Consider the following 26,400-nt stretch of genomic DNA (forward strand, 5'->3'; position numbering starts at 1 on the left):
TTTTAGAAGACAACCATTTCTATAATAGTGTGCAAGTGCAACAATTTTAATAATAATAAAGTCAAATTAATATATTTATATTCTAATAATCATTTCTAATATATATTTTTTAAAACAATCCTTTTAGGGTTAAAAAGGTAAATTTATTTTAGATTCAAATTCCAGTGTCACATAAGATTACCTGTAGTTGATGATGAAAATTGATTTACATTGAAGTACCTTTGTCCTCACAACTTCTTATAAAAAGTATATTTTTTATAATTAGAAAGAAAAAAAAAATGAAGGCTACGAATAAATAAATGGGTTTTCGCCTTTTGCACGTTTTTGGCTTTGGGCTATATAAGGACCGTGACTCGAGTGAATAAAAAGCACAGATCGTTGAGAAAGACGGATCACAGCCTTTCTTCCCCTGCAATCTAGGGTTCCATCTCTTCAATTCCTCTAGCAAAATTTTCAACGAATCTCAATCATTCACTGCAGACATTCTTCGCAATTGTGTTTTCTCTCTGTGCTCCGATCTCTTCCGCCAATTCAAATTCAGTGTGAGCAAATCCATGCATTTTCGCCCTTTTTTTTTCTGAAATTTTGGTTTGATGTTTAGATTTGACCGCTGAACTTGAGATCTTAATCGGTTTTTGACGGAAATTTATCTGTTTTCAGAAAATTTTCAGGTTGAAATCGATTATGACTATTGCTGATTCGGGTTTTATGATGGAAAATGGAGGAAGTTGCTTACCTTACACACCGGAGCAAGAGAAACAGATTGTTGATGATTTGATGAATAAATCAGAGTCCAGTTTGAAAGAAGGCAACTTGTACTACGTTGTTTCCAATAGGCAATCTCACTTGCCCTTTTTCGGTTCTGTTGTGCTATTAGAATTCACTTTGCATGCTGCGTTTTTATACCGTTTATGGAAAAATTTATCGATTTGATTGGGTTACTTGTTTTGTTTTAGCTTGATTGGTATTTTCAAGGAGATCCAGCCATCATTTTTGCTCGTTCCTTTTTTGAACATTAATGTTGATTCAGGAGCTCTACAGTTCTCACACTACAAAAATCATTTGAATCATCAACCTCTTTTGTACATCCTTCAATTTTTTCCGTGCTCGCCAAAATAAATGAATAAATGAATAAATAAATCCTATTTCTGATATAAAATCAATGTTTTTTCCATTCCTGATCTGAATTGACTTGTGATTCAGCAATTGTACATTAATACTCAATAAAAGCAATTATAGAATATAATTTAAGAAAATAGGATTTCTTGTTAATGGGGACAAGCAAAATCTTATGTTTATCCTTGAGGACACGAAAATATGTTTAAGCCTTTAAGGCTTTGTTGTGAGATTTTGGATTACCCAACTTTGCTTGATTATGTGTTCCAATTGCAAACCTTCATGGTAAGGCCAAAATTTGCAAACATGTTTCATCCATGTTAAAGGTGTACTGTAATTTCCTGAATTGTTTTCCATCATTTTTACTTGCTGTAATTGTCAAGCCCTATTTTGAAATTAAGGTTTAAATGTCTTTAACAGGCTTGTTTGATGGAATAACATGCCCTATGATGGAATAACCTGTCCTATGATGGCTTTTCTCTGATATTTTTTTTTTTTTATTTGGTTCTTTTATTGATTGTTGTTTCAATTTTACATTGTTCACACGGTTGTAACTAGGTTTTTTTTCTTCCATTTATTCAGATGGTTTACAAGTTGGCAGAGATACATTGGACAGGGCAATGGTGAATATCCAATTAATGGGCATTTGTCTGATTCACAGCGTTTGGATGCGGTTCCATCAAAGACAGCAGAGAGACCTGGACCTATTGATAATTCTGATATTGTTTTAAATGGAAATGAATGTGAACTTGATGATCTGGAGATTCTTAGAACGCTAGAGGAGGGACGTGATTATGTTTTAGTTCCTCAAGAAGTTTGGGAGAAGCTTTTTGACTGGTAGGAAATTTTCATTCTAATTCCTTTCTAGCTGAGACAGCTTTACCATGTGATACTTGACATCTTTTCCTTTATAAAGGAGTTTTTGATTGGTAGTTTCTTTCCTTTTGAGTTCCTTTATTGTTTAATTGTTTCCCATAGAATTAGGGTTGAATGGCTGGCATTGAGATGTGCATTACTGTTCTATGTGACAAACATGTATACTGGTACTTAAACCATAAGGTTGTGCCATTATTTATTGAGCAGAGTGACAAATGACAATTAATGTGTGGGCCTAAAGTTCCAGTAAATTGATGTTGAAGTAAATTAATGATCAAACTAAGAAGGGAAGGTATAGAGATGAGCCTGTAGGATATAACCATGGGGAGGCATTATAAACGCTTAGAGATGATCAGGCTATGTGCACAGGTGCATTGTGTGAAATGTTTTTAGAGAATTTGTGGATGACCCTCTGAATTTATTGTTCTTTTCCTGATCCTATTTGGTTTCCAAGGCACCAGATAGCAAGGGATGAACCCTTTTGAAAGCTTTAAGATTTTCAGATTTGTTGTTACACCTGGAGAGTGAGGAAGTGGATTCTTTTGGTTAATGCAGAGTCATCAATTTCAATATAAAATTTGGGTAGGCATGTCTTTTATGGTCATCTATCAATGTTCTTTTGGGAAGCCAACTTCTTAGTGGCATGAGATTGTGATCACTTCTTTGTAGCCTTGAGTAGGTTACTGGTTCAACTTGGTGAATCACAAATCATCTCTCTTAGTTGCAAACTCTCCTTGTATTTGATTCACTTGTCGGTGCCATCACTTAGGTAAAAGCTTGATAATATCTGGATTGGTTGACTATGAAGTAAGGCAACTTATTATTTCTGTTATGACCTATTTTTCCAATTCTGCTTCTAATGCATTATCAACAGTGATGGGCATAACATCCATTCACTCTAATGGGGTTTTTAGGTGCTTCATGATCATGTCAAATATCACTTTGGCTTGTTGGTTATGTGGGTTGTCTGGGATGTGACTCCCTGTAGGAGTGCATTCCTTGATATACCATAATAAATGCGTAAGCAGTGAAAGCAGACATTCATTTTTACTCCTGTTGCTCAGTTCTTGAAAGGTGATTTATGGATTGGTATTTCTGATTTTATATGGGGATATGCTCCAATATTATTTGGAAGATCTTTTTTGGTTCTTCCTTTTGAATTTTGAGGCACAAGCTTTATTCCTTATAATTGTTTGGGATGCTGCATATGTTTATGTATCTTTTCATTACATTGACTTAGGTATAAAGGAGGACCGGCATTACCCAGAAAGATGATTTCTCAAGGTATTACTCACAAGAAATTCATGGTGGAGATTTACCGACTATGCCTTAAGTTAACTGATTCCAGAGACAACAGTCAATCAGTTATAAGGTTGAGTAAAAAGGTACTCCTTTCTTTTGCCTCTTTTTCTTCTCTCAAAATAGACCTATATGGTTATCTCTCACCTTAAGAGTTAATGATGTATGGAAATGGCTACTTTCTATGAACTGTTAATTTTGCCTTTACGGTTAAATTTTGGTTGAAGTTGCTCCTTGGAACTTTCATTTTTACCATTTTATTAGTTGTAGAGACATTACATTTAACCTCTATATTAACCTTGGTACAACTACAATTTTTTCACACATCATGGAGACTGTTCATCATAGCTAATCTTATGTTGAGCAATATTTGGAGCTTCTGGGGCCTGAAAATTACCATGTTTCCTAGTGTGTGTGTGTGTGTTTTACCCTTAAGTTTCTTTTTCTTTCTCCCATGTCATTTGATGTTTAATTTTATGTTAAAGACTGGCTTAGTTGGTTAAGTCTGTACTGCAGACTTCTCATGGGTTTGAATTCCTTCTTCATCTCCTTGCCCATTAAAAATGGGTTGGAAAAAAACTTTTTAATGTATCCTAGAATGTTTTCACTCAACCAAGGAACTCTAGCTTAGTTGGGTTGAATGATGTGAGGTTTTGAGAGAAGTGATGCATGGAAATCCTCCTCATGAATTTCTTATTTGTGCTCCAAAAAAGGAAAACAAAACAAAGAAAAAAGAAAGGAAAAAAAAAAGAAGAAAAATGAAACTTTCATTCGCAAGTCATTTTCTTAACTCAGGCTTGTAACTGTTCTGTTTCTTATAGTAGCATCAAGAAATTTAGGAACAGTTGTCTTGTGGAGCCTTCTTTTGTTCAATATGCTTCTTATGGAGTCTTCCTGAATTTCTATGCTTATACTGGAGGGGCTTTCCCCTGTAAATGGATACTGTTTAGGTTTTGGGTTTCTTGACCTTGAATGTATGACCTGTTAGGTTTGTTATTGGTGGATGAAGATCAATATTTTATTGTAGAACATTCATTTTCTAACTTGTATAATTTGTTCCAGGCTTCTGTGCATGAGCTTTATGAGAGGGTGTGTACACTTAAAGTGGTAGAGCAGGAAAAGGTGTGTTGTGTGACTTAGCCTTGAGTATGGGTTTTCTTTTGGTTTCCTTACCTTTATATTCTTTTACTGAGAAGAAGTTCAATTCCTTTTTTGGTTTAAAATATCAACAGGCCCGCATATGGGACTATTTCAATAAGCGGAAACAAGCAATATTAGTTGCTTCAAACCAAACTCTTGAGGAATCTAACTTGCAGATGGACCAAGATGTAAGTACTCTGGAAAATGCATCTATCTGTGAATAATTGGTATTAGAAAGAAATTGCATGGATTATACCATCTTTAGATGATTATATTCGTTTCTTTGATTTCTAGAATGAAAAGACATGTCTTTACCTTATTTTTATGCATATGGAAGTGCTTTAGCTTATTAAATTTTCTATTTTTGTTGCAAGGTGCTACTTTTAACTCTGTCAATGCCAAAATGTTGTGTTTCCTACAATTAGACATTACATCTGTCCCATGGAGCCCCAAATGGCACATAATTTACCTAGTTTATCTTGGGCATCATCAATGGAATGCTATTTTCTACAGTAATTAAATGAAAAATTGCTTCAATGTGGTTATGCATATATGTAAGCACACATCATTACTTGGGTAAGGTTTTTATGGAGTTAGAGATTAGTTGAGCAGAGAGTTAACTGGAATATTCTTATCAAAAAAAAAAGAAAAAGAAAAAGAAAGAAAAGATAAGAAAAACTGGAATAGGCTCTGAGAATAAGGTGATTTTTATTTGTATCACAACCTTGCCCTGCCAAAGATGAATACATTGTGGCGGCAGTTATGTTTTTATGTCAGTATGCCACACAAATATATATATATATATATATATATATATATATTGTTTATTTATTCTAATTTGGTTTTCACCCAAAGCCATCTATCTAGGATTTGGTTTTCCATAGAATTGCTTTGCCTTGTTTACTATCATTTTCATGATTGATAATTTTTTCCTATCTGAATTATATAGGAGACTAGCTCCAGCCTCAGCAAAGGCTGTTTTAGGCGTTAATGATTGTGATAATCTCATGTCATAGATTATAAAAGAGCTTATAAATTTTTTTCACATTTTCTAAATGAAATTTGTGCTCTCATTGTATATTCTGATTCAACATAAAGGCTGTGTGTAATTCTAAAATGTTAGTTAGTATACTCTGTTTTCCTGGCTGGGTAGTTCTCCTTTAAGTTTCAAAAACATCATCAAATTTGTTGTTTGGTTTTTTGTTTTGATTTATCTGTAGTCTGTCTATTTATGCATCTCGCCACTGCAGATTCTTTTGGAGGTGCAACTTGATGGATATTGGCCCTCTGGATTTGGCATGGATTCAACCGGAAATGAACTGGCTTTGGTACCAATGGAACCTCCAAGATCCTCTGTATCAATTGCAGGAGGCCCAACCCTCTCAAATGGTTATTCCAAAGTTCATACCTCCAATTTGTATCAGGGAAGTCCTTTAGGTTCAACATTTACAGATATGGAGGATGGATATGATGTTTTGAGGAGTGTAGCAAAAGGAGATAGGGGAGGTTTGGCAGGATTGCAGAATCTAGGAAACACTTGCTTTATGAACAGTGCTATTCAGTGTTTAGTACATACACCCCCCATATTTGAGTATTTCTTGCAAGACTACACCGAGGAGATCAACAAACAAAATCCATTAGGAATGAATGTATGAGGCTATCCTTATTTTTCATCCTTTCTACTATTCTGTCCAGGTTTTTTTTTTCTTGTATGACCAGAGGGGAATCCTTTACTTCTTAATCCCTTCGCGTAAAGTTTCTAATATCCATTGTAGCTGTGCAGGGTGAGCTTGCATTTGCTTTTGGTGAATTGTTGAGGAAATTATGGTCCTCTGGCCGGACACCAGTTGCACCTCGTGCATTTAAGGGAAAACTTGCTCGATTTGCTCCTCAGTTCAGTGGGTATAATCAGCACGATTCTCAAGTTAGTACTGCCTTATGCCCTCTCTGTGGTTAATTGTTGTTTGGTTGTTCACTACTCTTTGCTTCAAATGTTGAAAACCCAATTACAGTCTCTTCTTGTAAATACTTTTAGTATACTTCATTTGTCTACATAATCAATTTGTTTCCCCTGAATAACAAATTCTTCTCTCTAGGAACTTCTTGCTTTCTTACTGGATGGACTGCATGAAGATTTGAATCGTGTAAAACAAAAGCCATATATTGAAACAAAGGATTCAAATGGTCGCCCAGATGAGGAAGTTGCTGACGAGTGTTGGAGGAATCATAAAGCTCGGAATGATTCATTAATTGTGGATGTTTGCCAGGTGAGCAATTTTGTTTAATTTAATTTATTCCTTTTACACTGTTGTGTTGTATTTTTAAATTTTGCAAGTACGAGGTTGCTGCTTGTTTGCTTAAAATTGATACCAATAATGTTAAACTGTCCATCTACAATTGTCCAATTTCATCTATAATGATTAGTCTGTGGGCTGCTTTTGTATATTCCCTATATACCTAGAGGGCACTAGTTTGGTGTTTCCTCTTCCTATTTAATATTATTCTCCTTATCTATAAAATAAAAAAATAAAAAAAAATAAAAAAATAAAAAATTCATCTATAATGATTGGTTTTGGGAGCATCAAACATATACATGGTTAACCTAACCGAATTTATCATATCCCAGAGACTCAAATTCCAGCCCATGTAAGATATCATATCACAAAGATTCTAATTCCTATGTATGCATTTCATCATGTGGGCCGTTTATCATAATCTACAATGATGGTTTAGAACTTTATACCAGGTTCATTTTAACATGTAGATCAATAGTATCTAAAAGTATGCTGTTACCCATAAAAAAAAAAGTATGTAAAAGTATGCTGCAAGAAAGCCATGAGTGGGATGGGTTCCAGGTTCTATTATATGTATTCCCCGACCCCCGATAAAGAAAAAAAGGAAAGCTCCTTGCTGTGCCTAGTGTCAAAAAGTTGATATAGCAGGTACTTTATATGCAATAGATGACCAAGGATGCAATGAAGACAGAAGATGCTTTCTCTATTTATATGTAAATGAGGACAAGCAAACTGTGCTACCATATCATATGGAGTTTGTTCTAGTTACACAATGGGAAGTTTCTAGTGGCTTCCTTGAGCATCTACTCAAGTTTCTGTGATTCAAACCTTTAACCTTTTCAAAGGTTTATCAGTTTGTTCACTTCTCTTTTAGCTTCAGAAATCGCAATTTTTCTTCCTTTAGAAAATTTAGTGCCAGAACATTAAAAGTTTGTTGCGGCAAGTTACAAGGAAAACACAGTCTGCACATTGTATATGTGCTGAATTTCTATCATGACCTGCAGTGCCAAGTCAAAAACTAAATCGTGCTTTGTCTGAGGCCTTGATTTGTATAATTTTTTTTTCCCTAAATTCTGGTTAGAAATTTGGAATCGTGTCTTCGGGTGGACTATAACTGGCATGTCTGATAGGCATGCTGTCCTGTATTTGAAACCAAGTTCTTTGATGAGGCATACCTGTGAGGGGTCTCTAGAATTAGTTTCATGGGCTGTGCAACAGTATTCCAAAATGCTCATTACTGTTTCCCTATTTTGTCTACTGGAATCAATTCCCTGCTTTCTAACTAGTACTTACATAGTGTCTTATATGATTTTTCAATTTCATTTCTCATCTTAGAAAACCTTTTGTTGACATGACTGTCAATTAACTCAATTTCTTAATATCACTGGCACCCTCGAGAATGTCATCATATGTACAACCTTGTTAGATTTTAGTTTGAATCGCACACTGGGATTTCTTCTAAAATTGCACTGGATTCACAATACCTATGGTTCATCCTGGGAATATAGTTCAGATGTCCAATTTTATAATATCTTGATGCTTATGATGTAGAGTTTTAAAGTATTTCTTTTCTTTACTTAAAATATGGAGTACAGAAACTTGGAATTAGGCATAATAATATGGTCACTAACAGTCTATAACCAAACACTCAGGGTCAATATAAGTCAACTCTGGTTTGCCCAGTTTGCAGCAAAATTTCAATAACATTTGATCCGTTCATGTATTTGTCATTGCCGCTGCCTTCAACGGTCACTCGGATAATGACGGTGACTGTGTTCTATGGTGATGGAAGTGGCCTTCCAATGCCCTACACTGTGACAGTGCTAAAACATGGTTACTGTAAAGATCTTAGCCAGGCATTGGCTGCTGCATGCTGCTTGAAGAGTGATGAAAATCTACTGCTTGCTGAGGTAGATATTAACATTCAGATTTCAATTATTATTTATAGCTGTTTTGCTTATTTATTTTAAGTTGCAGTGCTGAAGCACAATTTTCAATTTCCAGGTCTACGAACATCGGATATATCGATACATAGAGAATCCTTCGGAGTTATTGACTAATATAAAGGATGAGGAACATATTGTGGCTTACCGTCTTCCTAAGAAACGAGCAGGATTAACAAGACTGGAGATAATTCATAGGTGTCAGCAACAGTACGTTTTCTTCTTTAAATATGTATCTATTCGGTTCTTCAATTGCAGGTGGCCTAAAGGCTTCTAGTGACATAATTGTACATGCTTGTCAATTTTTATCTGATGCTTGCTTTTAATTCTTAGATTGCTTGAAAACAAAGGGGCCATGGCAGTGTTCCGATGGTTATAATGATACTGGCTATTTAATGTTGCATGAGAATGCATGTATCGATTTTCACATAATCCTATTCAATGTATTGTGCTTTCATTGCCATGAAAGACTAACAATTTATTACACAAATTGTAAATACAACCTTTTACAACAAATGTATGTGGTGCGATGGACAGGTAGGTTTGTTGTCTCTGTTTGCCGGCAAATGTGTTCATGCTTGACAGGATTCATCTTTCCTAGGCTGGTCTAATTACTTAGGTATTGCCTATTCTTCCCCCATTGATATTTTAATAATCAAAGCACCCCGGTATTGCAGATGTACACCAGACAGTCTGAAGGGTGGTGAGAGGAAGCTTTTGGGAGCACCACTAGTTACTTATTTAGGAGAGGATGCTCAAACTGGAGCTGATATTGACATTGCCGTTTCTAGATTGCTCTCTCCATTGAGAAGGAAAACATATCCCTCTTCGTCTAATGTTCATAGTGGCAAGGAAAATGGCTCCGTTTCAGAAGCTACTGATAATCCTACAAACAGCTGCAATACTCAATCTGGATCTGGGAACCAGTCGACAGATGGCACAGAACTAGAAGAAATGTCCAGATGGGAGTTGTCCTTCCAGCTTTCCATTACTGATGAAAGGGGTTTGAGCTGCAAGCCTATTGAAAAGGATTCTCTCATAAGACCTGGTCAATTTATACGGGTTATGTTGGACTGGACTGACAAAGAACATGAATTATATGATGCCAGCTACCTCAGGGATCTTCCTGAGGTTCATAAGAATGGGTTCACCGCAAAGAAGACCAGGCCAGAAGCTATCACCCTGTTTTCATGCTTGGAGGCATTCCTGAAAGAAGAACCTCTAGGACCTCAAGACATGTGGTAAGAGTATTCTTAAGCCCTTTTCAGTGCATAGTTGTGTAATTTCAAGCTAATGCACTTCATATCTGTTATAATGCAATACTTTTTGTTCCAAATTTTCAATGCAGGTATTGCCCTAATTGCAAGGAACATAGACAAGCCACCAAGAAATTGGACTTGTGGAGGTTGCCAGATATTCTTGTGTTTCACTTGAAACGATTTTCATACAGCCGATACCTGAAGAACAAACTTGATACCCTTGTAAATTTTCCCATTCATAGTCTTGACTTGAGCCAATATGTGAAATGCAAGGATGCATCTTCACAATCTCATGTTTATGAGCTATATGCCATCAGCAACCATTATGGTGGCCTAGGCGGTGGGCACTACTCTGCCTATGCAAAGGTAAATTACATAATCCAGGTTTCTTTCTTTTGTCTTCTAAATTACACAATCCCCAAGTTTTTCTCGTCTTCTTCAATGGGAGTACCAGCTGGATGAACTATTATTATTGATGTTGGGAATCCAACCTGGGATCTTCTACTCCCCCATCCAACCATTGCCACTTGAGCCAGGTCTCAAGGGATTGAAGTGGTTCTGCTGTGTGACCAAACATATCTCAGCTAATAATTACTAGGCTTTAGCGTGTTATCAAGTATATTACATCTAGTCAATCATGTAGAAGTAGTTGCCACACTCTTGCCTACTGTAATTCAAAATTGCCTAACTGAATTTATATGATCCTTCCAGAGGACATTGGTTTCTTTTGAGGAACTAAGGGGCTTACTTTACCACTGTGCAGTTGATTGATGAAAACAGATGGTACCATTTCGATGACAGCCATGTTTCTCCCGTTGGCGAGAGCGAGATCAAGACATCAGCTGCATATGTGTTATTCTATCAACGAGTTAAAGCAGCTCCAAAGATTGGAACAGGGGAGCCTTCTCTGGGTCATACAAGTTCTTGAGGGCTGTGTATGTAGCATGCAGTTGCATTTCGAAGTGTTGTGGCTCTAATGGTCCCTCTTTTACCTGAAAAGCTGATTTGGTCCAAAAAAAATTGAGTCCACAGGATGATGATGCGCCTTTCAGACCAATCTGCACAGGCTAAGGGTTTAAGAAGCAACACCAAGGTTGGAATATGGGTATAATGGAAATATGAGGGGCTGTATTCGGTTAGGATGGTAGGTGGAAGTAGCTATAGCTTATCTTATGTTGATGACGCTTTTTTAAAAAGGAAATTTTGGTTGCCAATCAGATAGGCTTATTATAGATTCCGGTTAATCTGTGATCTGTAGGCTTTCAAATGGAGAGAAATAGTGAGCACTTTCCTCATTACCTTGACCTTCTTGCCAAATCTTGTTCTTTACTTCCTCCCCCTCTGCTAGTCAGATAAAAGAGTTGAAATTGTTATCATGTTGTGTCCCTACTCCTTTCTTAAATCAGATTTCCAATAATTATTTGAGTCTTATATGGCATATATGGTTATGGCTCAACTGCTGGTTTGGTCGAAAAATGTATGGGGCCTTGGATTACCGGTTTTGACCATTGGAGGTGTCTATTAATTTAGGTCAGAAGGCAAAAAGGCAGGGGGGATTGTAAAAGGTGGCGGAGATATCAAGGAAAAGATCTTTTTTACACCGAAGGTCATTGCTTTCAGCGCAGAATCCAACGTGAAAGAAACATTTTACAATCCAATTCTGGGAGCATCATTTAGGCTTACATTGGTCACCGGACGGAAAGAAAAAATGTTATCACCATGGAGGAGACGGAACAATAGTAAATATAATTAATATTAGTTAGAAATTTATATATTTTAAAATTATACAATTTTTACATAATGGAAAAAAATAATTGAAATAAATTTAAGTGTTCAGAAATATTTATTGACTTAAAATTTATTTATTTATTTTTTCTTTTTTACTTTTTCCTCTCCAAATTTGAAATGGCTTCATCCAGGTTCTTTCCTTCCAGTTTCCTTCTCATCTTTAATTAGAATTGATGTAGTATTGTTTGCTTGATTTCAGAACTGTGCAACGAAGCTTACCAAAAACAAAATAAAAAATTCCGGAACTGCACAATGAAATCAAAGACAGAAAATGATGAACATTTCTTTATGGGCTGAAACAAATGTGATACAAGACACCATCAAATATCACTCATCTAATTGTCCTATATGCGTAAATCAATACTAAAACTAAGAATTATCTCCCTAATCTCCTCAGGCGTACCGTTATTAATATCTGATACATAGCCCCTGCAAAAAGAAAGAAAAAGAATGAAACAGCAACAAAAAAAACCAAAAATAGGAAAAGCAGCAACTCAACATCAAGTGCCAACTCAAAAGCAAAAAGCAACGGTCATTCATCATTTTCAATTCTCAGTGGCCCCTACACCCTCTACCGGAAAAGTGGCTCCACCAGCAAAAGCATTAATCTCTGCGTTTACTGTTTACTGTTTAAGGCCACTAGGATAACAGGGGTGTATGGCTCATTGGGAATTCCATTTCCATGAAGATGCAAACTTTCGTTAGTCCAAAAGATAAAGATGATGATGATTCCCACAACACATAATCGCGTACAGGCAAAGGAACAGAATTTTACCTTTCCCCAACCCCCAATCTCCCTGATTCCTTTTCCCCTTCCTGTTCCCTTTTTTTTACAGCTAGCCGATGAGGCTGTAAAGGACTTCAAATTCTCAATCACATTTCAACTCCTAAGGGCCAGTGCAATCCAGCTCAAGCACACACAGGATAGAATGCCACGGGAACCTAATCTTTCCTGAAATCAGAACACCGTTAGAGACAACCACTTCCTCAATTATTGATTCCCAAAATGCAACGCTACGTGTTGTCATGGTCAATAAAATAGATCATTGTCAACATGATGCTTTCAACATACAGTAAAGGAATCTATACCACCCAATATCTTTCTTAAAAAAAAGAACTAGATGCCAATTATCCAGTAAAGCAATCTATTCAAGCTATTTGATCTTTCTATACCTTTTACATTCAACAATTCAACACCTGTCCATTTCGGTTTGACATGCAAAACCCCTATCCCCACCATTTATGCGTCCATTTCTCCATTTTGGTTTGGCTAAAATTTCAGTCCAAAACCATCATTCATATACAAAATAATAACACAAGGACTCGTTTGGAATGGCATTTTAAAATAAGTAATAAATTTAAAATAGAGTTTTTAGGATGTGGCCTTTTTTTTTTTTTTTTTTTCTATATTATTTTTCTACGATGAATTAGATAGCTAAGATGCGCATGGCATAATAGGCGTATATTAGATAACGGTTGAACTAAACTTTACCGTGGCAGATGAAATGGAAAGATAACCGGTGGAAGAAGTAGCCGGCTGCGTGACACTGACGTTTCCGCCGTACCCAGGGGTGGTTGTGTTGCTGCTGACTTCGATTCCGCTGAATCCGAGCGGATAGGCTGGGGTTCCATCGGGTTTGAACAGCCCATAGTTCCTCTCCGACGTGGGCCCGGGCTTCATGTTTTCGTTGAACAGAGCAAAAACGTAAATGTTCAAATCAGAGTTTGGCCTCATGGGCGTTCCTCTCTTCTGAGACATCAGCTTTATCAGGTTTCCGTTGTACTTCTTTGCGTTCTCAATTGTGGCCCCGGTCTCATCCTCGTCGCCCTTGGAAGGCCAACCAGTTTCGGAGATCTGAACGGGAATCTTCTTGAAGCCGAGGGAAGCCAGGGCGGAGTAAACGGCGTCGATCTGTGCGAACAGCATGTTGTCATAGTGGAGATTCGTGTCAGGATCGACAACCCCTTGGTTCGGCTGAAAGAGGACGAAATCGATGGGGACTTGCTTCGGATTAGCTTTGTACGCGAAGAATGGGTAGGCGTTGATGAGAAATGGTGATCCGGTTTTGACATTGAAGTTCAGAATCGGAGTAATGCACTCTATCAGATCTTGCCGGAAAGCTCCGGCCGATGGCGGATAGGAGGTTTCGAGAATGGCGAGCGAGTGCGCTGTGGTGACACTGACTTGCTTGTCTAACCCTAGGTTAACCAGAACTGCGTGTACGCCCTGCATCGCCGGCAGCAGGTTATCATTGAGAGAAGTGTCATTGTATGTCAAAATCTCGTTCCCGACGGTGATGCAGGTGATATTGGTATCAGGCAAGTGCGCCTGAACGTTCGCTTTCACCCAGGCCAGCGCTTTGTCCGGATCTCTCATCTTCGACAAGTACTCGTTTCCCAGCCCAACAATGAACTCAACTCCAGTGTTGGCAAATGCGCGCAGCACCTTCGGATCTGCGTCGTAGAGCTTCACTCTGCTCGCACCAATTGACCGTACCAGTGGAACCACATCGTCCGGCGAAGGCAGATTGTTCGCGATCTGGCCGTAATTGATGCCGACAGCAACCACCACCGCCGGCAGTACAATCCCTACTCAAAAAGTAACAGCGAGACCCAAACGCAATGAAACCAAAAAGTACACAAAAAAACTTAAAAGAGATTCCGAGCATACCTGAGATGAGAAAAACTAAAGAAGAGTAGCAGAATTTACTCAACTCCATGAATTCCTTACTAGAGAAGTAACCAATCCGTACTCAGTAGTACGCAGCTAGAACTGGGAACTGGGACTCAAAACGAGGAAGAATGTGCCGTCAAGCCTGAACCCACTCCACCGCCTCAACCAGAAAAACAAAAGAAGGAAAATCCCAGGTCTGATTTTCCTCCTCTGGATCAATGTAAGTAGGGTGAAAAGGAGGAGAGTGGGGAATGAGTTCCGGATATATAGGCGAGTGACTGTGAGTGATGCTCTCCTTTAATTTCAGCTTAGATTAGATTAAGCCATGGAGATGCCTTTTGTCTAATTCTGAACCAAGAAAAAGAAATGCTTTGCCCGTGATTTGATTGAAAGCTTCAATACTTGGTTCAGAGGTCGTTCAAGCCGATGATTTGTGGGGCCCCGGAACCGCCTACGACCAGCGTCAGCAGCTTTGTCCGACACTCTTCACATGGACACCATTCCCAACCGGCCACCTTTTTTTCTGGGCATCCCTTTAATTTCTTCTTTCTCCTCTAATTCCCCATTTTCTATTTTTCAGAAAGGGGAAATGAAACGACAGTGAAGACAGGTAAAGAGACGTAGGATACATGCAAAGCCAACGTTGGGTGATTCCTCCTAACCATGGTTTGCATCAAACTCATGACTCGCGCCCCCCATTCATCTTCTTCCCCCAACACAAATTTTTATACTCTACATCATTTTCAATTTCTATGTTTAATCTCCTCTTCTCCTTCTCCAAAGCTACTCCCAATGTGACTTCAATACGTGTAAAATAGTAACCTCATGAAGTAAGAAGAATGCAATTCAAATATGAAATAAGTGACCAAGTAGGAATGCAGTGAATATATATATCTAATGTTTGAAGCCCAGCTTGGCCCAAGTGTAGCCCGATCCATCTAAGGTCAGGCTTAGGCTGGTTTTTGAAGCCCGACTCAACCATATTTAGGCCTATCCTAGTTACTGTAGAACTAGGTATATGGATTAGGTTGTCTGGACATGTCAGGCCAAAGCCCATATTGGCTCGAGCCGAACCCAATCTGTGTAAGGTTGAGCTTGGGCTGATTTTTTAAGCCCAATGTGCGCCTAGTCCGAGCAATAATCTAAACCCAAAAAAATCCATGAATATTATACATGTGACACGATTTAAGCTAAAAAAAATCTATCAATAGCATACATAGAAGTAGAACGGGTAAAAGATCAAAATGTTGACATCCTAATTACCAAATTAACCTTAGTATTATTTTTATTTGGAAAGATAATTATATATTAAAGCCCGGGCTTAGGTCGGGTCTTGGGCTTAGAGTTGAATTCCCCCTGGTCTGAGCTTGTCCCCGAGCCCCAATCAAGAGGAACAAAAGCTCGATCATCCCCGGCCCGTCCCACCTTTAAGTGACTGACAAAAACGAAGCCTAGTTTTGAAAATTTTTCTTTGTTTACGTGGAGAGATATAATTGGGCTGTGGAACTCACCATATTTAGGTGGGTGTAGATTAGCGAAGCCTCCAAGCGTATACCTTAAAAATCATCCATATCGAAACCCTGAAACCCTAGCGCCGGAGCGGCTTCGAGGCACAAACGATCCTCTCTCCTCTCCACATCCGTAAGTTCATTTTCATATTTCTCCTTTTCTCTCTGATTCTACTGAATTCTTTTCTTTTTCGTTTCATTTTGTATATTCTTGCTCCATTTGATGCTATGGGATTTACTAGTGATTTCAATCTGTTGTAAATACATGTAGATCAAGTAATTTTCTGCTAGGAAGAATGTCTATTGGAGAGCAGGCTTGCACTCTCGCTATATTGATTCTCCACGACGATGGGATTCCCGTTACTGTATCCTTACCATTTATTTTATCTGCATCCACCAGTTTGGTTGCGCAGAAATTTTATGAAAACGGAAGGAATTAGAGAAATTCACCTTAACTAAATCCAATTTGAGCGCTAGGGGGGAGATGTTTGATTTATTGGGTCCCCCAAGGCTGTGTTTGGTTGCCCAGTTCATCAGCGGGCTTGGAATTCCAATTCTGTGCCACCAAACACAGCCTATAATGTTTTGTCCCATTTTTTCTTACTTTCACTGGGATTTTTTTTTTGTTTTATGTGGTGGTGTCCTGTAATTGATTTTATAATGTTAGAAAAGTTTATATATATATATATATGCTATCTTGGGAATTGGGGTTTTCTTTGACTGATATTTGCTAGGCCGAGAAGATCAGCACCTTGCTTAAAGCGGCCAATGTGTCAGTAGAATCATACTGGCCGGGTCTGTTTGCTAAGCTTGTAGAGAAGAAGAGTGTAGATGATCTAATCATGAATGTTGGTTCTGGTGGTGGTGGCGCACCCATGGCTGTTGCTACCATGGCTGGAGGCGGTGATGCTGCAGGTGCAGCTGCACCTCCACCTGAGGAGAAGAAGGTAGGAGCTATTCCTTTAATTTTATTTGAGTAATACATACATGTTTTGATTATGGTTTCATTTTTTTTTTTTTTTTTGCCTAATGTGTTTGGTTTGTTCTGGGTTGCCAAAATACTACAGGAGGAACCAAAGGAAGAGAGTGATGAGGACATGGGATTCAGTTTGTTTGATTAGGAGCTCCTTTCAGTATGAATAGTATTTTGCAATTTTATGACTTCATTTGTAGTTGCTCAGTAAATTTGAAGCTGTCGTATTTTTATGTGATGTTACCAGCACAGCAGACACTAGCTGGAAAATTTTCGATGTTTGGGTTGGATTGTTTCTTAATGTTAGTATTTCAAACAAAATATGCGGATGGGTGAAACTTGTCAAGCATTGAGATAATGGCTTCCTAAATGTGATTCCACTCATGAATGGTCTTTATATCATGTGCTTATTTTTTTGGTTTATATGTGGAACATACTATACCATATCTCAGAAATTCTTGCTTGTTAGATTTGTGTTCATCTGAGGTAGTCAATGATCTTCAGTCTAGCTCATTCATTTTTGTTGCTTGTCAATTTCATATAATATTAGGGCTACACTTAGGGTTTAGGGATTTTTTTATATTTAGGCTTGTCATGTTTTCTAGATTCGTGCTCATCATAGTGGAATGTAACTTTACTGGGACACAACAAGGTCAGGTGATGAGTCATTGTTTAGTTTGATGAACACAATAATGCATACATAGAGTTTTTGGGTGGCCTTCGGCCTTTTGGGTATATCATTATTGAATACAAGAGCTGGAAGTTTTCAGTTGGATCTCTTCGTTCCTATTATAATGTGGACTTGGGCACCGGTGAAAGTCGGTTTTTTTGTTGGGGAAGTGTCTTGGGGTGGAATTCCAACTCTTGACCAGCTCAAAAGGAGGAGGGGTTGGATTCTCCCAAATAGGTGTTGCTTATGCAAGGGTAAGGAGGAATCGACAAACTCTTTTTGGGGTGGAATGGGTTATGGATTATGCTGTTAGAAGAAACCTATTGGGTTTGGCATGACTCTTTTGTGGGAAAAAAATTGTGGAGGGCCTATCCCTTGTGCAGAATGCTTGTTGTGGACTCTTTGGAAAGAAATGAATATAGGAAGGCTTTTAATGATGTTGAGCAGTTTAACTAAGCAATCAAATCCAGTTTTATGTATACTTTTGTAGATTGGGGTTGGGGTTATATTGAGGGCTACACAATGTCTATGTTAGATTTTGTAAATTGGTTGAACTTAAAATAAGGAGAGGTATTTTTGTGTACTTAGTGTGTACTATGTTATGCCTCCCTTAGGTGCTTTTAATATATATTTTCTCTTTTGCCTATCCAAAAAAAAAAAAAAATCATTATTAAATACAATATATAAATCCCTAAGAGCTTTTAGGGAAATGGTAGAGTTTGGTCAATTGATGGGGGTAAATGGTAGAGTTTGATTCCTCAATTGAATCACGAGTACCTCTACAGTCCCCACTGCTTCCCCATACCACAGGTGAAAATAGAAAATATGTGTAAAGACTACCATCAAAGCAGCCCAAGCCTTACAATGTCCATGTGCGCTATGTCTCCTATCTATATTTCCATTATTGCTCACTAACAATAGTGGAACCGTAGATTTGCTTTTAGGATACTGTACTGTGTGAAGTTGCATTCATTTCCGAGAGTTTCTACCATTTTTGCAGCTTTGCTTTTGGCCACTCACCTCATTCCTGTCTTATGGGCCACATTCTAGGCACCAGTGAATGGTGAGATCTTTTATGCCCTTCTGGGAACAAGGATGTTGAAAGCATTTATAAGATAAGAAGGGATACAATACCAGCATGTCGATTTTAAAGTGCTAGAAGGTTTCATTAGGGTAAATACTATGTTCAAGAGAATTTAATGAACTAAAAAAAAAAGGAATTTGCGGAACGAGAAAGTAAAATCATCAAATTTAGTCCCCTTATTTCACCTCAAATGTATGGTAGAGAAAGTATCCACTGGGTGATCGACTTTTGTTGTATTTTTTGCTTGTTCTTTTTTTTTTAAATGTAGATGGAATGGTACTCACGTCTCAATTGCTTCTGCATAGGTTTTATTTACTTCTGCATAGGTTTTATTTAGGTGGTGTTTGTATGACAGATTCATTTTAATTATGTTAGACGATGTCAACAAGTTATTTTTAATTGAATAAAAAAAATCAAATATTTTAACTTTTTTTATTCAGTCAAAAAAGCAATACAACTGTAATTTTTCAATTACAAAATAGACTCTATTGTAATATGCTGACATCATCCATTTACTTGTTCTCAATAAAGAGACTTCTTTCTAAATCTCAGTAGGGTAGATGGTATGGGAAGTTAAAAGCCATCTTTTAAGTAGTCTCGATAATAATTACATTAAAGTTATTAATGTGATTTCTTGAAACGAGGCAGAAATTTGAAGAAAGCTGGCCAGAAGAGGCTTACAGATTTTATCATATGGGGACCCAAATTTTGGGCCACAATTAAATTTCAGTGGTAGTTCTGCTTCAAGCAGAACTTACAGAGAGGCGTTCTTCTCCAAACAGATTTCTTTTCTATGAAAATAACCATTCTTTTTGCCATCGAACAGCAGAAACATTGCGGCAAAAGATTTTTGAAAACTCGCATTACAAACTGAAGTATTATACATGGGCTAGGCTGTTAGCATACCTAGAGGAGCTTCAAATGGAAGAAAGAACTACATATTTTTATTTACTCTGCTTCTGAAGTGAGAGCTTTCTCAACTCCAACACAAAGATAGCGTAGCCACATACTATTTTCAATGCATTATTTACTTGCACCCCCGCTATCATCCACCTTCAACACACCCTAACTCCTGCAAACCAAGTTTTTAACAGATCCGTAGCTCGTGTGAAACTGGAGCTTATCAACACAGCTAAGGGCTATTTGCTGGTACATGGATGAGGTAGTCAATGGATAGCATTAGCGGCATTAAGGGCGGCCTGCCCTCAAGGAGTGGCAACATTTTCCTTGGCGAGAGGCGCAATCTCCTCCCCTTCTATACCAGGTTGGCAACCAGCAGGCCCCAGGCTGAGTAGCAGCTCTTCCCAGTTCTTGGATGGTCCCTGAACCACAGCCAAGGCACAATCATTCAGTCCCAGTAGCCAGAAACAAGATGTTCCCTTATGGATTTCAAGTTCAAACAGGAAGAAGCTAGAAAAACTAGTCTGGGATTTATACTGACCTTCCAGGAAAGATCTAGGGCCATGCAGTTTTGTATCATCTCTCCCAAAGCAGCAGTGCCATAAGTAGCAAGAGCTCTCTTTACGGTTATTGCTACTGCATCTACATCAGCTGGGTCAATCCTATCACACTAAAAATATACCATGGACATGATTCAGTATTTATGAACATGATTCCTTATTTCTAAGGAGAAGTAAAAAAGGGAAGCATAAACTTACTTCAACATTGAAGGGTCCCATATGGAATCCTGTAAAACCCTCTTTAACAGTGTCGACAAGCCCACCAGTTGCGGCACAAATAGGCACCTGTGGCAAAGTTGACAGTTTTTGCAGAGTTAGTTCATCCAAATCCTTGAGAGTGAGGTAGCAGATCAAATTTTGGACAAATTGGGAAAAATAAAGGTCCAACTCCTTTACCGTTCCATATCTCATAGCATGCAACTGAATGAGACCACATGGTTCAAATCTACTTGGGATCAACATGAAATCAGCCCCAGCAGTGATCATATGGGCCAATGAAACATTAAATTTCGCTACTCCTATGGCCTTGTTAGGATATTTAATCTCCAGCTGTTCGATCTGTTTCTCCATGGCCTTTTTGCCAGTTCCCTGATGCAAAGAACATCAAATTCAGTTTGGTTTTTAGTTACAACAGAAGCAAAACTGAATGAATTTTAAAGTTCCAAGTCAGGTATTTACAAGGACAACAATCTGAACATCCTCATCAATGAATTTTGGAATGGCTGCTGCTAGAATATCTGAACCTTTCTGCTCTTCTAGTCTACCAATAAAGCCTATCAGTGGGATATTCCTGTCCACGGGCAACCCAACTTCTGCCTGAAGAGCTTCCTTCAGTAGAGCTTTTGCATCCATCACCTAAAAGGGACCCAAAGTTCAGGTTTCTACAGCCATAAATATTTGGCGAATTAAAAAAAGAAAAAAAAATCTTAGGGAGCTTACAGTTGTGGCATTGTAATGAATGCCAATGTGTTTGTCTGTGGATGGATTCCACTCCTGGACATCCATACCATTCACAATTCCAGTAATGGTAGCCTTCCGAATGATGTTGTCCAATTCCACACCTTTGGCTTCACCAGAAACAAGTTCCTCGGCGTAGTATGGGCTCACAGTTACAACTCTGTCTGCTTCTAGTATTCCAGCCTTCATCCAGTTGATTTTCCTTCCTTTCACAGGCTTTTTATACCTGCAGAATTGAAATGCTATAAATTTGGAAGAGCAAAGAAAAGTTCATGAAATTCATATAATATGGAATGTTTGATAACACATACCCATCCATAAAATCAAAAGAGCTCTTGAATCTATCTGGCAGATTGAGGAATCCGAAATCAGAAAAGGCAAATCTTCCTTGGTAGGCAATGTTGTGGATGCAAAACACTACCTGGCATAGTTTACCAAGCAAAACCTCAGCCCTCAAGAAATGGGACTTCTGAGTTGGCTAGAATTCTAAATGCTACACTCTCAAGTAAAATCAAACACCCTTTTACCTTGGCATTTCTGTAAATTCCACTAGATTGGTACATTGATTTGAGGTAGCATGGAAGAATAGCAGTGTGCCAGTCATTAGCAATGAAGACAACATCCTCTCCTACATCAGTAAGAAAAGCACATGCACTTAAATAAAAGCTATATCTTAATTAGCAACTATGGCCAAAGTTACATGATGCAGAGGAAAAGGGTCCACACCATATGGTCCTGAGAAATATTTGCTGCTGTTTAGATTCAGAATCCGTGGTGCCTCCAGAACAGCCTAAAAGCATCAAAATCGAATGAGTTATACGGGACGGCTATATAAAATAAAAGAAATAAAAACATCTGGGAATTTTGTGGGGCAATTGGCTATTCTGGCACAGTGTGACACCCTGAACCAGCAATAAGGTGAGAATAGAAGTGGATGGTGTGCACTGTTTACTCACTTAAGTTGCTAAACAAGAAAGAAATACTAACTATTTGCTACAAGCACCAAATATATGTACTTTTGATCATGCAACTAGGCGGAACAAAGTTAAGCAAAAGCTCCCACAACTTATAACAGTACCACATGTGAAAAGCAGACCATCCCAATCTGCTAGTCTCAGGAAAGTAAGAAAAGAAGAACAGAAAATTCCGCCAATTTCCTTTTACATTGTGCAATAGAAAGAAAGCCAACTCATTACTTTAAGGTAGGGCATGATTAAGAGTCCGATTGGTAGTGATTCGATTCATGGAAGCACCTTTCTAAAATCACTTTCAAACGCACTCTAAGAAAGATTTGGATATTAATTTTTGCTGTTTTCAGACATTCATGATTATACATAGGAAATGTATAATGAATGTCAATAGTGTTTGACAACCCAAGTTTCCCGTTTGTTTTCCTTTTCCATGGATTTTGCTGAAAAAAATCAGCAGATTATAGAAAATTTACCTGGCAAAACAAGCTGAATCGCATTTGATTGTCGATGTAGTCTACTCCTGCGCTAGGGCCATAAATTTTGGATCCAGTTTTTCCCCATACCTTGGGAATTCAGAAAGTTGAGCATCAGAATAAGAATATTAGAGTCAGACCACCCAAACGCCTATTACCAAATCTGCAGCATATATATATATACCTTCTCAAGGAACCAGGGATGATCCACGAAGACACGATCAACTCCTCTTTTGTAGCAGTGGAAAAAGCGAACAGTTTCAATTCTGTCCCCAACTGGAATCTGCATGAAAAAAAATAAAAAAAATGATGATTTTTAAGTTTAAAATCCTCACTGATCCACAAAGAAAACGAGGAATCATGCAAGAAAACTTTACCTCAACAACCACACAGGTATCCCATGCATCTTTGTACTGGTCATAGCGTGGACTCACAGACATAACCCTGTGCCCACGAGCCTACACAACCACCATACACAATCATAACCCTGCAACACACTCTTGAAGTGAAAAAAAAATAAGAAAAAAGAAATCGTCTACACTCACCGCCATGGCCGGCGGCAGACCACCGAGAACATCACCAAGACCACCGGTTTTGCTCCAGGGACCAACCTCGCATCCCACAAACACCAAGTTCATCCCACTTCGACATACAATAGCTCCGGAAGGCAAACCCTTGCCATTCTCAGACTTATACCCCTTGCTCCTCCCCACAGTTGTCCTCGCACTCAACCGCCTCAAGCCATTGTGCGTGGCGCGCTGGCCCCTCAGCCCAATCTGCGCCAACGACTTCGTCTCCGAGCCCGAGCTTTCCTGGGTGCCGTTGACATGCGATGTTCTTGATACGAAGTGAGAAGCAGTCAGAGTCGCCATTTTTCTGAAACCAAAACTTCTCAAATTACCCCACAAATTCTACAGCTACCACAAACCAAACTCAAATCCGAGAAATTCAAAACGGACTGGAAATATATCTCAAATTCCGAAAAGCACTTACCAGTTAGTACTTACAGTGATGCTGAAAAAGCGGGCTAGGGCTAGAAGACAAGGAAGAAAGAAAGTAGTCGAAAGAGTGGAGAGGCCACAGGGAAACGTGGTGGGGGTGATCTCTGGGAGTCCCGGGGACCTGTCATATGTAGGAGGTGAGTCCAGGTTAGCAGTAAATGACACGTGGCTTCAGGTTAGTGGTTGAGGTTTCTCTCTCCAGCTGGACGTCTCAGGATCGTTGAAGTGGGTCCTCGGTACATGTGAGAATTGGGGACATGCTGGAATTATTTATTTATTTTTTCAATTTTATAAATTATTTGGACGGCCTGATTCAGATGAAATTTCCACTTGGGTTTCGGGCCAATCTTTGATTACATTTTTGAGTTGATTTCCTGAATAGACCGCGGTGAAAGTAACATCTCTGTCGTCTAACCGACGAACACCGCACACCTGGAGCTCTTCAAGTGGAAGATTTTTCTTGGAAAACGGCGGCGTCACCTTCGGTTAGACGGAGATTTCATGTTTTGTCCTTTTACATTGTGGGCTGGGCTGGGCTGGGCTGCCCTTGTCCCGATAGTGAAATACCTAATGAATATGATTATTGGGCCTTTTAAAGCCTGACCCACAATCTGCTAAGCAATCGGGAATCGTAATCTAGGTCAAATTGGAAAGCAAACTATTTTCAATTAGTTATGAAAATTGTGCAGCATTGAAGTGGTATCATTCAAAAAATTTCCCTGTAACCATCACTCAATTAACAAGGAGATAGATACGGACAATAACTAAAAATTTCACAACTTCCAATTATATTTGTTAGAATTTGGTAATCTGAATTTTATTTTATCTGATTCGAAAAGAAAAATTCGTAGTACAACATATGATATGAAACTAAATTTTTGAGAATTTTTGTATGAAGTTAATTTCTCTCCCTATATATATGCGATGACATATATAGAATTTAGAATTATGATGTTTATATTTATGTCATATATCTTGCCTCTTGTACTAATTTTTAACATGGATATTCTTCTCTTTTGTCTGTAGTATTTTTTTACTAGGGTTTTTCACGTAAATACATGTGTTGGTGTTGTTTCTTGTTGTTTATTTTCATTATTTTGTATTAATATTCATTTTTAATTAATTTTATTTTTCTAGGTGCAAGTAGTATAGTATGGAACCAAAATAATAGGTTTTAATGTTATGTTTAATTTTAGATCGTTTGAGAAAGGATGAAAAACAAAAGAAAAGGAAAAAAGATATAATTTTTAATTGCATATAAAAAAAACGGAAGAAAAATTTTAAATGATTAAAATTTTAGATTTTCTCATAACTTTCTTAATCCTTTTTTTTTTTCTTGAAGAAAAATGAGGATAAATTTTTTTTTTGCATTTTGTTCTTGTTCAGCACTTGTTAATTTTCTCTTGGCATCCAAGAACCAAAAGAGAACCTAAAAAGACCTTATACAATAATAATACTTTCTTAATTTTCATACTTAAACTCTGTTTTTCGTCACAAGCTATTTTTATAAAATTAATGAACAATTCTGAAAAAGAAAGCCCAACATAATGTAATATCGCTGAAACATGGTTATGTTTAATGTATTGTGTGGTCAAAGATAAGATGGGTTCAGGGTTTCAGAATGCTCCATTCTCCATTATGCAAAGCTACAGAGACAGAGACTGTGGCGATGGAAATTAGGGACCCTGCTTTCCCACTATTCAACAAACCAAATCGACGAAGCAGGCGCTGGCCTAGAAAAAGACAATGCGATGAATCCATAATTCACGTGCGTTTTTCACCCGCCCTTCGTTTTCCTCCTTGTCTTTGTTTTTGCCCTCTTTTTTTTTTGGACGATTATGTTTTGGGCAACCTTTGATCTAAAATATTCATTGATCTTTCACATAAACTTTTTTTATCTTTATTGTACACTATTTATACAACCATAATAATTTTATTTTAATTATTTGGATTTTTTATTGTTTTTTAAAACTTTTTTTTTATAAATAATTAAAAATCAGCACTATTTTCTATTTTAAATTATAAATAAAGAAATTAATTATTCATTAAATTTTATATAAAAAATTTTTATCCTTACTTATAATAAAAGTAAAAAGATTCAATATCTTTAAAAACAAAAAAAAAACAAAAAGTTAGAAATTAGTAATACTTAATTATGAATAAAAAAATAAAATTTACATTGGTATTTTAGGCATTAACGAAGGATAATATCCTTCAACTTAATTTTTACATTTTATTTAAATCTTGGGATTAAATATGCATGATATATGAATCTTTAATCAATTTTTGGCCCAACTACACAATTCTCCCTTTTTTTTTTTTCTTTTTTTTTCCAACCTCGTGTGTCAGGAAAATATAACAAAATTAAGTCAAAACCAGCACCACCAAATAAAACTAGACCTACGGGATGTGGGATTCCAGACGGCTTTAATTAAACTCTCTTCACATGACTGCAAGTCTGACTCTTCAATTAGGAGGAAAGGTGAGAAGCACATGAACTACTTGTAGTGAGAATGTTGTGGCGCAATGCTTGTCACAAGTTTTGTATGAGGGACCCTCAATGCCCTCTTGTCATATCGTTGTCGTTGCAAAAATCTGAACGTGAGGCTTAAAATTACATCCAATGTGAAGAGAATCGAATCCCAGTTGAAGAAGATTTTAACACTATATGGATTCAGGACCACAATTTGAGCTGTGAAAGAGTGAAGACGATTGAGTGGTGGGTATGCTCGGGCAAGTAGCATGCCTCTTACTTTGAAGTTCAACGGGAAGGGCGTGAAATTAAAAGAATTGAGTTTAAACCCCACAAAAAGGGAATGAAAAGGATCACCATGGGCCGCTTCGTCCAAGTCTATATGATGAATGTCGATGTATCTCCTTCAAAATATTCAACCCACACGCGTATTTCACACAA

General features: G+C 37.7%; 4 protein-coding genes across 6 annotated transcripts; 2 read left to right on the forward strand and 2 right to left on the reverse strand.

The window, feature by feature from the left end:
- The first annotated feature begins 326 nt into the window (after positions 1-326).
- On the forward strand, positions 327-11,365 carry LOC100259769 (ubiquitin carboxyl-terminal hydrolase 9). Its single transcript, XM_010661937.3, has 14 exons — positions 327-542; positions 661-836; positions 1,699-1,953; positions 3,233-3,377; positions 4,354-4,413; positions 4,524-4,619; positions 5,682-6,080; positions 6,215-6,355; positions 6,528-6,698; positions 8,378-8,635; positions 8,730-8,878; positions 9,346-9,909; positions 10,017-10,293; positions 10,691-11,365. Exons 2-14 carry the CDS (start codon positions 685-687, stop codon positions 10,853-10,855), a joined length of 2,832 nt encoding a protein of 943 aa, XP_010660239.1. The 5' UTR covers positions 327-542; positions 661-684; the 3' UTR covers positions 10,856-11,365.
- Positions 11,366-11,968: 603 nt separating this feature from the next.
- On the reverse strand, positions 11,969-14,502 carry LOC100254667 (glucan endo-1,3-beta-glucosidase 11). 2 transcript variants are annotated; one of them, XR_002028992.2, is made up of 4 exons: positions 14,387-14,502; positions 13,208-14,304; positions 12,491-12,667; positions 11,969-12,144 (listed from the first exon to the last, which is right to left on the reverse strand). XR_002028992.2 is itself a non-coding variant. In XM_019216823.2 (3 exons), exons 1-3 carry the CDS (start codon positions 14,433-14,435, stop codon positions 12,596-12,598), a joined length of 1,218 nt encoding a protein of 405 aa, XP_019072368.1. In that variant the 5' UTR covers positions 14,436-14,502; the 3' UTR covers positions 11,969-12,595. The 2 variants fall into 2 exon arrangements, 1 of the variants encoding a protein (XP_019072368.1); XM_019216823.2 differs by having other exon boundaries at positions 11,969-12,667.
- A 1,080-nt stretch (positions 14,503-15,582) lies between these two features.
- Positions 15,583-17,293, forward strand: LOC100249556 (large ribosomal subunit protein P1). Its single transcript, XM_002279046.5, has 4 exons — positions 15,583-16,030; positions 16,169-16,262; positions 16,632-16,844; positions 16,965-17,293. The coding sequence occupies exons 2-4, from the start codon at positions 16,194-16,196 to the stop codon at positions 17,016-17,018; spliced, it is 336 nt and encodes a 111-aa protein (XP_002279082.1). The 5' UTR covers positions 15,583-16,030; positions 16,169-16,193; the 3' UTR covers positions 17,019-17,293.
- Positions 17,294-19,458: 2,165 nt separating this feature from the next.
- Positions 19,459-23,615, reverse strand: LOC100264969 (granule-bound starch synthase 1, chloroplastic/amyloplastic). 2 transcript variants are annotated; one of them, XM_010661958.3, is made up of 14 exons: positions 23,493-23,615; positions 23,031-23,361; positions 22,863-22,943; positions 22,670-22,768; positions 22,486-22,575; positions 21,768-21,831; positions 21,569-21,669; positions 21,353-21,462; positions 21,024-21,267; positions 20,763-20,939; positions 20,481-20,672; positions 20,283-20,369; positions 20,066-20,194; positions 19,459-19,946 (listed from the first exon to the last, which is right to left on the reverse strand). In XM_010661958.3, exons 2-14 carry the CDS (start codon positions 23,355-23,357, stop codon positions 19,830-19,832), a joined length of 1,818 nt encoding a protein of 605 aa, XP_010660260.1. In that variant the 5' UTR covers positions 23,358-23,361; positions 23,493-23,615; the 3' UTR covers positions 19,459-19,829. The 2 variants fall into 2 exon arrangements, with proteins under 2 accessions (XP_010660260.1, XP_010660257.1); XM_010661955.3 differs by having other exon boundaries at positions 23,479-23,612.
- Between the last annotated feature and the right edge of the window lie 2,785 nt (positions 23,616-26,400).

This window comes from Vitis vinifera, chromosome 2 (assembly GCF_030704535.1).
Source record: "Vitis vinifera cultivar Pinot Noir 40024 chromosome 2, ASM3070453v1".
Taxonomy (NCBI): domain Eukaryota; kingdom Viridiplantae; phylum Streptophyta; class Magnoliopsida; order Vitales; family Vitaceae; genus Vitis; species Vitis vinifera.